The 13,890-nt window shown below is 49.3% G+C and overlaps 1 protein-coding gene across 4 annotated transcripts in view; it reads left to right on the top strand.

Moving 5' to 3' along the window:
- The window catches only part of SLX9 (SLX9 ribosome biogenesis factor), a gene marked incomplete at its 5' end in the record, with an annotated part of 60,372 nt that continues 46,482 nt past the window's right edge, over positions 1–13,890 (top strand). For all 4 annotated transcript variants that reach the window (XM_080632090.1, XM_080632088.1, XM_080632087.1 and 1 more), the window contains 2 exons: positions 1–138; positions 1,822–1,930. In XM_080632090.1, coding sequence (XP_080488216.1) covers positions 1–138; positions 1,822–1,930 — 247 coding nt within the window. The remainder of the gene's footprint in view (positions 139–1,821; positions 1,931–13,890) is intronic.

The raw sequence follows: 13,890 nt of genomic DNA on the forward strand, positions 1-13,890 counted from the left end.
ATGGTGGGGAAGGTCAAGCGCCCGTGGCTGCACCGCGCCGCCCCCCGGCCCTGGCCCGCCAAGGATCCGCTGCCACTGGCTGAGCCCCAGCCTGGCTCCGGCCGCGGCCCCGGCGGCTGGAATGCGGCGGCGGGCAAGGTAACGGGGAGCGGGGCGGCGACACGTGGGGCCGAGGTATCGCCTGTCACGATAGATGGGTCTGGCCCGGCGGCTGAGGCCGTGCTCCCCGCCTGCACCGGGAAGGCCGCAGTTCTGTTCGGTCTCTTGAGCTCTTGGAGTCCCCACACGGCGGCCTCGCGGCTGTCCTGGTGTGGCCTCACAGGGTCTCTGAGGGCACCCTGTGGGCCTGGACGTGGTGAAGCGCTGGTGGGAGCTGACAGGGTCTTCATAGGGGCAGGAGTGAACTGAAATGATGACACTGGCTTTGGACAAGGGCCTGTAGGGACAGGCCAAGGGGAATGGCTTTAACCTGCCAGAACAGGGGAGACTGAGATGAGCTCTTAGGCAGAAGCTCTTCCCTGTGAGGGTGCTGAGGCGCTGGCCCAGGGTGCCCAGAGAAGCTGTGGCTGCCCCATCCCTGGCAGTGTTCAAGGCCAGGTTGGACACAGGGGCTTGGAGCAAGCTGCTCCAGTGGAAGGGGTCCCTGCCCATGGCAGGGGTTGGAGCTGGATGAGCTTTAAGGTCCCTTCCAACCCAACCCAATCTGTGACGCTGTTTCCTGAAGCCTGGTCTCCTTTTCCTGCTTGGAAAAATCACCTTACACCCTTAATGCTGTGCTTGCGGCCTTGAAGCCGCCGTGGCACTGTGCTGGGCCTCACACCACTTGTCAACACACTTCTCATGGCGATTAAGGACACTGCTGGTCGCAGCAGGCAGAGCAAGGGAGCCTGAAGCTTCAGGGCTCCAGTGCGAGGTCCTGCTTTGCACCACCAGCGTCCCCGTGTGCTTCTCAGCATCAGCCATGGCGATGGATGTGCCGTGTGCTGGTAGTTACGGCAGCCACCAGCATGCGGTGAGAGTGGAGGGGTCGGGCCTGCCTGGCTCGTTTTGCACTGGTTCCCTTCAGTTCCAGGTTAGGGCAGGTGGAGATGAGCTCTTCATACACAGTCATTTAGGAGGTTTGGGCCATGTTTGGCTTCACCAGCTGTGGCATTAATAACGCAGTTCAGGTTAAAGCTGGTTGCCTCCCCCAGTCCCCCTTCAGTAAATGCTTTTAATGCACCTACAGCTTTCCTTTTAAACAGGGCGGAACAGACTGTGCCATATACAGCTGGTTTTATACCACTATGAAGTTATGTGTTAGTGCTGGGAGATACTGCTAGCTAAAATGATCGATTCCAAGCCAACCAGAGAAGCTACTGCAAAGCTTAGGACTTAGAGAGCTATTGCATGCGTAAAGGAACTAGATGCTGAAGATTTGGTTAAGTTGCTGGTAGTCACTGAATCTGCTTAATGTCCACTGGTTTAGGATTCAGGCCCCTGATCTGCTCATTTGTTGCTTATTTGTATTGTCATGTACCTGTAATAAATCTGGCTTTTCCTAAGGATGCCATTCACATTAAGTCCAGAATTCACTTGAGTCAGGTGAGCTTGGGTTGAGGCAGAAATCTGTTAGGAATAAAACAGTCTGAAGCATGACTTTGTGAAGCTGTCTTCTGTGTGGAAGAGCCTGGGGGGGCTCTGGCCAGTGGGGTGACTTACTCACCCCTGCCTGCTCAGAGGCACCCGCCTGCCTGGAAGGTGCTGGGGTTGCTTTTTGTTTTAATGAACGTGTCTCGTGGTGTTTGTACTGACTCCTGCTTCATGTTCCTTTTGGATAAGGACTGGGAATTCTCAACGTCTGCTGTTTTTTCCGGGCTGAAGATTGACCCTGATACTCTTGTCAAGAAGCTTGACTTGGACTCCAGAAGCGTCATTTCCTCCAGAACAGGTTTGTTGTTGTATTGCGAATGAGTGCGAGTGGTTAAGTTGTGAGCAAAGACACCGAAGACTGTATTCTGCAGTGTCTGTCAGAACTGAACCCAAACCACAGCTCCCTGTGTTCCTGCAGGGGCTTTCCCAAGTGGTTTCTGTTTGGGATTGGAGGAAGCAGAATGGCATATGTGTGGGGTGGGGAATTAGGCTCCTGGTCCTCAGGGGCTGAGAGGACAGCGGAGCCCAGGCTGTGAGCTGATCTCCAGGCTTCCTCTGCAGCTGCTTCTGCCTCACCAGCCGCTGCCATTCATACTCTGTTTTGCCAGCTAGTTGCTTGTTGTGCATCAGCAGTGCTTTACCCACAGCAGGCTGATTGCCACCCATTTTCTCCTGTCCATTAGTGTTTCTAGATCTTCTGGCAGGAGAGTTCAGCTCATCAAGGATTACGTGGAGTAAGAGTAGGAATGGTGAGGTAGTGATAGAGGCTTTTGTTTCCTAATCCCACAAGGAAATGCTCCCTGCTTAGTGGCAGACACAGCTTTGAGTCTGAAACTGGGTTTCCATTTCACCTCAAAATGGAAACTGATGGCACACTAATCTGTCCTGGTGCAGAAGACATGTGGGACTCACAAATACCTTGCTTACAAACTGAATCTCTTCTTTCCATGCAGATTAATACCACTACAGTGACTTTGTTTTCATGTCCAGGGCTGCAAAGCAACCCAGTAACCACCTCAAGGCTAGCGGTTACGTGAGCTGCAGTGGCCACAGCCCATCAGTCACATTTAGTCACAGTGTGAGGGAATGGGAAGGTTGTGTGAGGACGCGTTTGCTGGGGATGCTTGCCCTCTGCACAGAAACCTTTGTGAAATGCCTTGTTTTCCAACACTGAGCTCATTGTTTGTACCTCTCCTGGGAAAAGGACATGTGTGCATACATGTGTGCACGTAAACATAGCCATCTCTTTAATTAAGTGAGCATGTTGAGGGCTGACAGCCTGCAGTCCTTGTCTTTCACTGCAGGCTGCAGCTGCACAGATCTGCTTTATAAATAGCTCTGTGCCTCTGGTCCCTCTGCAAGTGCTGATAATGCAGATGTGTGGTGCCTGACTACATTTAACCCTCTCTTGAGGCTGCGTGCTGGCTGCCTGCAGCGATGCTGACCCCAATGCTTTGTGCTGCCTTGCACTTTCCAGATGATCAGCTAAAAATAGCTGTTTGTCTGGAGGCCCAAAACTGCAGCTCAACGAGGCAAAAAGTGGTTTGATTTTATTCTCAAATCTTCCCAAGCTGCTGTGCCCTTTCTTTTTGTATCATTCTGGAGCCATGTGGAGGCCTTTTCATTATGGAAATCAATTCATTTTTTGTGTTAAGTCAGTGAACTGTAACTAGACTGTGCATACAATAGCAGACACCCTGGAGTTAGAAAAGAGATTCTAGACAGGCTCTGCTTTGTCTCCTGGGACCCCTGGTCAGCTGAGGCCCTGTTCAGCAGCAAATTCAACTTGACTCCAGCCCTCATCCCCGCTTTCCTCCCACCCCCATTAGCTCTGTGCACAGGGCAGGAGGGTAGGATTCTCCTACACATTGTTATATTTAGATTTAATAGCAAGACAAAAAAATGTCTCTCTCCCACTTGCATTTCAAGCTCTGAGAAGGTCAACTCGGCAGACTGTAGGTAGGCTTTATTTCTCTGTCTCCTGTGCTTTTCACAGCTGAGGATTTTATTCTGCCCAGGAATGTGTGGCAATTGAGAAAGCTGGTATCTTTGTCCTCCCTGTGTGTGTGCTTGCACTCCTAGGGTTGCTTCACATTATCTAAGGTTACTGGTATCTCTGTTTTGTGTTACAGTCTGGTCTTGTGCTGTGACACTTTAGGGACAGCCAGGAAGACATCAGTGTGGGCTTACTGAGGCTTGCAGGGCATAAGTGAAACAAGGGATCAGTTACAGGGGTTGGACCTGGCAGGAAACACTCTGGGTTACTCTGCTGGCTGCTGTGGGTTTTCGCTCTTTTATCTCTCCTCCTTAGACCCTGCATCCCTCTGCTTTTGGAGGTGTAGTTCCCAGAAAGCCAGCATCTTACTGCATGCTGATAATGCTTTCATGGCATTGCAGCGCAAAGGTATCTGCACAAGATATTTCCTTATAGAAGACATTTGACCATCCTTCTACTATCCTGCCATGTTCCTTTCCCCACTTGGTCTTTCACATTTTGGCTTTGTGCTTGAACAGGGGGACCCAACTTCTGTCTTGACAGAGCCTGAGCACCAAAGTTATGTGCTCTGGTGTGCCTTCTGCTAACTGTGAAGCTGTCAGACATGGAGCTGGCCTAGAAGGATGTGTGAGGTTGAGAGATTGCTTATTGCTGGAAAAGGAAGGCAGAATAGGTGGTGACATTGACTTGTGGCTTCACCTGTCTGCACCCCCCATACTGTTTAAGAGAGGATAGTGGCTGGCTGAATCAGTAGAAGACACCTGGAAAGCCTGCCTGGTCTCCTCAGGGCATGGTGCAAGGACAGCAGTTGCTCCTGAACGAGGTTGAGGTGGTGGTATAGGGGGAAGAGCAAGCCAGGAGCACTTTCTCTCTACCTTTTGTCCCTGTACCTTTCCTTAATTTCTTAAGTGAGGTTGGCTGTGGTTATTCTGAGGGAAGAGGGAGAAGCATCCTTCTCAAGTTGGAAAGTTCAGCATCTCTAGTGAAGTTAGCATCTTGGTTAACACAAGTGATTGTATCTGCCTGAGCAGGTATGTGCTGGCGCTGAGAGGAGATTTGGGAGGATAAGCTGGTGGTGTTGGTTCTTGCCAACATTTTCCTGAGGATTCCTGGTACAGCTGGTGGAGGCAGGGTGCCACACTGGAAGTATCTGCTGCTCTCGTGGTAATGGTCTTGTTGCTTCCCTTAGATACAAGGCTGATTCAGTGTGCTTGTTTTGATTGGGGTGAGGTATCAGCTTAGGCTGTTCTGGCATCAATGATTCTGGCTGCATGAGAGGGAAGGGGTGGAACCGTCATAGAGAAATGGAATTAATATTTGGTGAGGCTTGCATGTGTGATGGTAGGAAGCCAGTGGTCCAAGATGGGAAGTATTTTAGTATGGGGAGCTCTGAGCCATGTCATACTGCAACCTGCTGCAACTACTTTCTTCGGCTCTGCTTCTTGTCTTTAATCATTAGCTCATCTCAACACCAGATTCCGGATGACTTCCACATGCTAATAGGTAACAAAAGCCAGCGACATCGCTGTGAACACTGGAGCTAAGTCCAGGAGCTTGCTCAGTGATTGCTTTCCATCAGTGTCATTTACTTAGTCACTGACGTAATGTAAATCAAATGCTTTGCCATAATCTAATCCATGCAAGGACCTCTGCTACTAGTGTGAGGGAATAAATCTCCTGTAGCATGGGAATTAAGTGCTTCCAAGTCAGTCAGAACTAACGGCCTGTCTTATGGGGGGGTGTGTGTGTGTTTGCTTTTTTCCCCTTTTTTCTTCCCTTTGTTTCTCCCTGCTTTAGGTTTCCTTCCTCAGTATTTGCCTCCCGAAGCAAAGGCCTGTTCAAGCGTGACTCTGGCAAACCAGTTGCCTGGGAATGTCTGGGGTTTTTTGGAGCAGATGATGAACCAGTTGTGGAATGGGATGAACAACTAGACTGGCATCTTCCTGCTTTATTTTCAGCTTCTCCAAAAGGGCACTCTGACAAGATGCATTGTTGAGAAAGCAAAAGGGCAATGGCAGCAAGTGCTACCAGGTCAGAATTGCTTGCAAACCCTTCGCTGGTCACCTTGGTTTCTGAGGTCGTGCCAAGAGTAGCTTTTCCTGCAGATTGCTTTAGCTCCTCCTGTGCCACTGGTGAGCCAGGAAAATGTGATTTGATACATGGATTAAAGCCATTTGCTGCCTCTGGCCCCAGACCAGTTAAGGGTCCCTAAGGACACCGTAACAGTAGGTTTAGATTGGACATAAAGAAGACATTTTTTACAATGAGGGTTGTGAGGCTCAGGCACAGGGTGCCCAGAGAAGCTGTGGCTTCCCCATCCCTGGCAGTGTTCAAGGCCAGGTTGGACACAGGGGCTTGGAGCAAGCTGCTAAAAGGTGAAAGGGGGATTAGACTAAATGATCTCTGAAGGTCTCTTCCAACCCAAACCACTCTGCGAGTCTGATTCTGTGCCAAGCCTGGATCTGCACACTGGGATGTAAAACTAGAGGGGACTTCCAGGCATGCTGTAGTATCTCCATGTTACCTCTTTGTATCTTGAGAGTTTCATCCTCTGGTGACAATGTCTTGTAGCATGGGTTCATCTGTCAGTCGCACAGAGGGGAGCAAAGGAGTGAAATTGCTGAGTATCTGGCAAAGAAGGAAGTCCCTTTTCCTGCTGAAGAAATGCAGAGACAGGAGAGAATAAATCAGGGCAAACAGGAACCTGATAGCTTGGAATTGCTGGAGTCTGCAAGCCATGTACAGCCTTGCTTTGCCCCTTTCTTACGTACTCTTGAGTTCCTTTTCTTACCAAGCCTTCCTCTTCAGAGTCAATGCTTATGTCCTTCTGGTTTGCACCTCAGCTTCTGGTCTGGTGTTCCAGATTAGCTGTCCCTCTCACATATCTGCTTCCTTCTCTTTGGGCTCTGCAGCCACTTACCCAATTCTGTTCTCCTTTTGTAGCCTCAAGTGAGAAGCAGAAAAGCTGTGGTTGGTTGGTGTCATGGTCCTGCTGTGCACTAACTTCATGGGACATGATCTACTTTTCTGGTTTTTGCTTGTAATGGGTCGTGTGCCACAATCCAGGTGAGACCCTTCCTCTTCAGCATCGCTGTTCCTGCAGTGTCTGGACTCAGCGTTGCCACTGCTGTGGATGCACTGCTGTGTTGCTTGAAGAATTGCAGCTCTGACAGGATGCAGACCTTTGTGTTCCATAGTTTATTCCTTTCTGTTCATAGAATGATAGAATCACTGGATGTCTGTTTGTTTGTGCCCTTTAAGTATTACAGTTCTTCCTCTCCTGTCCTCATCCCTGATGATGTTTCTCCATGAAATGCTTCTGTGCCAGTCCTGGAGCTGTGCTGTTGGTAGGAGCGGGTTACTTCTGCTGGGAAGATGTTTGCTGTGTTCCTCTGCAGTGCATGGTGTGAGTCTGCCCTTCTGCTGTGTCTAATCCTAGCACTGTCCACCTTCTTCAGGCAGATTTTTAGTGATGTGAACAGAGGAAAGATGTTGGCACCCTTTCTATTGCCTTCATTTTGGGCTTCTTCACCTGCTGGACAGCATGCTGCTTGCCATCCCCTTCAGCTGTGCCTTCCTGGCTATTGCGTAGTGCTGGCCTCGTGAAGCTGGGAGTTCCTGTTTGGTTTGGAGGTTATTTTGTTCTAATGAACACATAATTTCTGAATACCAGTTTTAAGCCTTTGCTGCTTTTTGGGGTGTTTTTAAATCAGCTTATGGCGGTCGTTTGCCACGTCCGCACTGTGGAAAGCTGCTGCATCTTCACAATTGCACTGCTGTTGCTTTTCTTCAGCATCTCATTCTGTGCTGGCAGTTGTCATGCGTGTCTTGTGTTTGTTTTGGAGCACCCTGCTCAAGCTGTTCCCCACTGTAACACTCTTCAGACGGAGAGGGGTGCAAACTGACGCTGACAGCGAGCGGCCTGCAAGGAGCAGCTGTAGCATCTCCAATGTGTGTGTAAAATGCGACGTGCTGTGCTAGTCCCAAATGACAAGATGTTCCTGCTCCATCTGTCTCTGGGCAAAGCTGCCCAGGCGTTGGTCTGTGTGAATTTGGGGAGCACTGAAATGCTTTCTCTTAAAGAGGTGTCAGTCAGATACCTATTGGTGATGCCCTCGGTGGTGTGGCACTGAAACGATTTTAACATAGAAGGCTTTGGTTTGGAAGGGACCTTAAAGCTCATCCAGTTCCAAACCCTGCCATGGGCAGGGACCCCTTCCACTAGAGCAGCTTGCTCCAAGCCCCTGTGTCCAACCTGGCCTTGAACACTGCCAGGGATGGGGCAGCCACAGCTTCTCTGGGCACCCTGTGCCAGTGCCTCAGCACCCTCACAGGGAAGAGCTTCTGCCTAAGAGCTCATCTTAATCCACACTCCTGTGGTCATGCTGAAAGCACCTGCCTGCTTACCTGCAATGCACTGCAGTATTTCTTGTTAGAAAATAATCTTTTTTGTTTAACATGCTTGAACATCTCTGTTTGGCACATGGATGCTGCCCTAAGAGGAGCGGCTGCTTGAGTGGCATTTGAGCTGGGATTTCTCATTCTCATGGGTGAGGTGAATATCATGTCTTTCAAACTGGGCATTCAATCTCCATTATCTGTCGTATCTGAGAAGTTGTGGCACTCAGGTTAAGGTCCTGCTGACTGGAAAAGGGGAAATACAAGCCCCAGATTTAAAAAAGGAAACAAGGAAAACCCAGGGAACTACAGAGCAGTCAGTCTCACCTCAGTGCCTGGGAAGGTCATGGAGCAGAGCCTCCTGAAAACTATGCTGAGGCACATAGACAATAAGGAAGTGATTGGTGACAGCCAACATGGCTTCGTGAAGGGCAAATCATGCCTGAGAAATCTGGTGGCCTTCTACAATGAGGCCTTGGAAGTGGTGGATAAGGGAAGAGCAACTGATGTCATCCACCTGGACTTGTGCAGGGCATTTGACACTGTCCTGCACTACATCCTTGTCTCTAAACTGGAGAGGCATGGATTTGACAGGTGGACCACTCGGTGGATAAGGAACTGGCTGGATGGCTGCACGCAAAGAGTTGTGGTCAATGGCTCAACGTCCAAGTGGGGACCAGTGACAAGTGATGTTCCTCAGGGCCACGGGGATCCTGCGAGGGCTGGAGCAGCTCTGCTCTGGAGCCAGGCTGAGAGAGCTGGGCTGGTTCAGCCTGGAGAAGAGAAGGCTCCTGAAGGGGAGACCTTAGAGCAGCTCCAGTGCCTAAAGGGGCTACAAGAACAAAAGGGTGTAGGTTGCAACATCGTGCTTGGAGTGGGAATCCTACTGGAATCCTACTGAAAGCCAAAGGTGCCTGTGTCTTAAAAATGATAGTAATTTCTGTTAAAAAAGTGAAAAATCCACACTGCTTAATAACACTTTGACATTTACTGTGCAGTGTGGTGCTGGCTGTGAGAGGAGCTGAATGAAACTCCACTTTAATTAGTCAGTGTAATTAAGTGAAAAGAGCTAAATGAGTGTCTGAAACTTGCACTGCTTCAAGTGCTTTGACTTCCCTTGTGCAGATAGAGCATTTCCATGTTGTGAGTGCCTTCTGCCAGCTCATGGGCATCAGTTGTGTTCATATTTCTGAAGTTAATGAACATTTTGTTTCCTTCCCCTTCCTCTAGCTGGGGCTAAGTCCTTCTACTTAAAATTAATGTTTTGTTGTTATGTTTTTAACTGCTCCAATTAGCCAGTGGTCATGGATACTGAGCACTACACAAACACAGGAACGCTTTCCAGAGTGGCCAAAGCTGCCAAGATGTTTGCAATCTGCTCCAGAGGGAGGAGGCTGTTGGTAGTGGGAAGAGCCTGAAATGAGTCTTAGGAGCTTGAACGATGTGTCAGATCCCTCTAATTTCTTATGGATGGTTCCTGTGGTGGCTGTGTCATGCTCCCCGCTAACAGTGGTAGAAGGTACGTGCTTGCCTTGGAGCAGCCTTTACATGTGTTTCTCCTTTGTTTCCGGAGAAGAGAAGGCTCAGGGGGGACCTGATGGCTCCCTACAACTGCCTGAGAGGAGGATGGAGCCAGGAGGGGCTGGGCTCTGCTCCCAAGGAACAAGGGATGGGACAAGAGGAACCGGCCTCAAGCTGCACCAGGGCAGGTTTAGATGGAGCTGAGGAACAATTCCTGCCCCAGAGGGTGCTCAGGCATTGGAAGAGGCTGCCCAGGGCAGGGCTGCAGGCACCGTCCCTGCAAGGGTTCACACCCCGTGGAGACGAGGCCTCAGTGCCATGGGTCAGTGGTGGCCTTGGCAGTGCTGGGGAATGGTTGGACTGGATGAGCTTAAAGGGCTTTTCCAACCTGGTTGGTTCTGTGATTCTATGGCTGTGTTGAAGCTGAGTGGGTGAAGAGGAGGAGAGGGCTCACTGAGGAAATGGGAACTGCTTTGGTGAGGCTTCTGAGGTGTTGCTCTGGGCTGTTCAAAGCCTTCCTGCAGCTCTTGTACAAATTGAGTGTTCAGGCGTGTGGTTTTTAGGTCAAATGGGTCAGTCCCTTGTGCCGCTGAAGGGCTTGCTGAGGTTGGGGTCACTGTACATCCTGGCCTTCCTGGCTAGGTGTGATGGGGCATGGCAGTTTGCATGTCGTGCTGTGTCTTGCTCTGTGTGATTATGAGTCCCAAAGCTTTCAAAGGATACTAATCTAGCCTGGTATTCTGCTAAATCAGTTTTAAATGGTCAAACATCCTTACTTAACGCAAAAATAGATCAGCCCTGCTTAGGAGGGTACTGACGCTGCAGTGTTACAAAAGAGGGTTGTGAACTGAAATCCATGCCTTTGCTGTTCTGATGTTACAGCTTTGGCATAATCGAGTTATAACATTATAAATGCTACAGAGAGAGAGGGAGGACGCACTGTTCTGCACTGGTGGCAAAGGGCTGCACCCAGCACAAATCCCAGTCATGAAAACCTCTCATGGGGCATGAGGAGAACAGTTTAACACTGCATGACTTAAGGAACTGAATCCCAAGAGGGATGAAGAGCTGCCTGTGGAGAAGGCAGATTGACAGCTCTGGGAGTCAGCACCCTTCACTTGTCACCAGCATTGGTACAGAGTTGTGTCAGGCTGTCAAAGGTGTTTCTGAAATATGTGTCCTGGGAGTTTAATATTTAATAGGTGCTCTAGTTAGAAAATTGGTGGAGCCTGGTACAGTGTGGGTGAGATGAGAGGTCTCCTTCTTCTGGGTTGCCCCTTCTGGCTTGCCTTGACGTGCTTCTGTAGTGCAGAGTGAATCAGCCTCCTCTTCCCTCTGCTGACACCCCTGGGAGATGCCCATGTGAGGAAGCCCATTTTGCTTGGCTGTTTTTTCCCAGGGTTTCTACACTAAGACTGTCATCTACATAAATCTGATTTACCGAGAGATACATCTCTGCTAATGTGGGTCTTACCTGGATGACAGGGTGAGTGTTTAATGGTAGATCTCCCAAGACTTTATGTCTATAATTCAAAGTGGGATCTATAGATTTATTCTATGCAAGTTACCCTTTACTGGAATAAAGATCTAGCTTGCCTAAGGTTTTATTTGTTGTTTAAACTATATTGTCTGTTCATAGGGGCACAGATAACCCTTCAGTTACAGCACTGATGGCCCACAGGTTGCAGTTACGAGAAAACATGATACTCTGCTGGAGCTCTTCTCCCAGGCCACCACTGACTGCAGTGCATGTTTGAGAAATAGGATGTGGTGCTGGTTCCTGTGCTGAGGGCTGTTTTGCTCAGCACAGGGGTCCTCAGGATACAGAGGATCAGAGAGTCTTTGTGAGCAGTTTATGGACAAAGGTTTTCTTTATGCTTGGGTCAAAATGTGTGCAACACCTGAAGATCTGTTTACCCAGTTCACATGTGGCATAACTGATAAAGGCACGTAATCTGGGTTTAGCTTTTTAGGCAAAGGGTTTATAGGAAGAAAGCAAGGCTTTAGGGGCTTTTGTTGGGGTTTTTAACACCGTAAATCTCAATGGACACTGTCTAAGCTAAATGTACAAGAAAGCTGGAGAGGGGCTTTGGACAAGGGCCTGTAGGGACAGGACAAGGGGAATGGCTTTAACCTGCCAGAACAGGGGAGATTGAGATGAGCTCTTAGGCAGAAGCTCTTCCCTGTGAGGGTGCTGAGGCACTGGCCCAGGGTGCCCAGAGAAGCTGTGGCTGCCCCATCCCTGGCAGTGTTCAAGGCCAGGTTGGACACAGGGGCTTGGAGCAAGCTGCTCTAGTGGAAGGTGTCCCTGCCCGTCGCAGGGGTTGGAACTGCATGAGCCTTAAGGTCCCTTCAAGGCCAAACCAGGCTGTGATTTTATGACACTTAAGCAAGTCATTCCTCCATGTTTCTGTTGTGCCTCTGTACCTGTAACAGCATCATACCCTTCTGTGGCAGTGCAGCATATGGTCTAACTCTGTACCATGAGGTTACAGAATTTTCTCTGCTAGGCTGGATGAAGAGATCTAACATATGAGTAGCATCCAGACAGACCCAAGCAAGGGACGCAGAAGTTGAATGCAGCAATGTACTTGGGAGGTAACTTTAGAGGGAGGATAGTCCTTGTGGAAGCTGCAGCGGTGAGCTGATAAACCGCCTTGTGTCCTGAAGGTCGCAGTTAGGAACCTTTCCCCTCCTCCGTCTATTTGAGGAAGGAAGGAGAACGGAAGAGTAGACAGCCATATACTCTAAGCTCAGGAAAGCACAGAATAGGTCGTGTGTCCATCCAGATGGTTTTTCTGCATGTTTGCTGTGTAGAAGATTCTGTCTTGCTCCAGCTGTGACTGCATTGCTGACAGCTCTGCAGCAGAAGAGGCCGTGCCTGTAGCAGAACAGAACGTTTCTGTTGGAGTGCTCTTTTTCAGATGTGAGATGTGCTCATTAGAGGGCAGCAGCAGAACTCTGCCTTTTTCTAGGTCAGTTCTGTATTTTTGAAGGATATTTTTCTGCTCGGCAGGGCACAGAACCCAATTTTCCAGTTCCTCCTTCAGTTTTTCCTAGTGCACTGTGTGTATAAGCCAGCGATGCTCACATGAAAGCGTTAGCCAGTATAAAGTAACATAGAGGAGTTGGAGTAAAAACCCGCTTCTTGGAAGCTTGGAATTGTTGCAGGCTCAAACGAAGTGGAGCTCCTCAAAGCTTAAACCGCAAATGGCTAGCACCATATGTGGAAAAGCAGCCAAGTTGCACAGCTAACTTGTTTTTCCCTCAGCCTAATTCTTGTGTGACCTATATGTCCATATGCATCTATTGATTTGTTTGCTCTACCCCAGCTGCCGCTGCCACCTTTTTCTGCTCGAAGAAAGCGTTTAAGAACCAGACTTGCTTCATCTGAGAGTAAGCTTTAAATGGGATCTGATAGTACTCTGTATTGTAAACACTAAAAATAATTATGGCCCAATGTTTAAAGGCTCAATGAGGCTGGGATTTGGAGCCCAACATCACAACACTTAAATGCATTGTTTATTATGTAACGGTGATAGGAGAAGGCTGTAGTGTTGTTTGATGTTGCAGCTTGTGTGTTTCTGGCTTCGGCACGTCCAAATCCTCACCAGGAGCAAACGTCAACAGTGCACAACTTCATTGCAATGTTTTGGACACTGTTGACCTTTTCTGGGGGGCGTGAGCTGCTTCCAGGCAGCTGGAATAGCAGGAAAAACAGATTCAGCATTTCCATCAGCAGCATCAGCCATTGGTTTCCAACAGATGGCTCTGATTTTGCAAGGGCCTCTGTGGAAGTGAAACTTGGAAGAAAATGAGTATTTCAAAAGATGTCCAGATAGGTTTTGTACCTTGCGCACCTTTGGTGTGTCCTCCCCTTCCTGAAGCTCCTTGGCCTAGGGCAGTGGAGCATGAGGATTGGCACGGGGAGACACAACACCTTCTTCTCTTTCCCAGAATGTGTTTGGTGTTATCACATCCTGCGTATTTCCATATCTCCCTCTGCCCTACCTGAAGGAGCACGTGTCCCCCCATAGGGGCACATAGCTGTAGGTTCCTCAAACGCTGGGGCCCCAGCCCAGCAGGGTGTACTTGGCTGCTGCTTTCTGTCCTACGTTATTTTTCAGGATGGCAGTATCCAGGCCTGGAAACCACTAAGATGGATCAGCCTTCTTGATACTGGCAAACATTCCTGGTGCAGTGGCTTGGATCAGTCCCACCTCCTGGGGAAGTCCAGATTGTGCTTTGAACTCTCACTTTGGGATCCACTGGCAAGCTGGCATTTCTTCGTGTCTTCGCTGCGACACCTCAGTAAAGGAAGGTCCTCATCAGGAAAGGAAAGC

Source organism: Psittacula echo (assembly GCF_963264785.1).
Source record: "Psittacula echo genome assembly, chromosome: 20".
Classification (NCBI taxonomy): Eukaryota; Metazoa; Chordata; class Aves; order Psittaciformes; family Psittacidae; genus Psittacula; species Psittacula echo.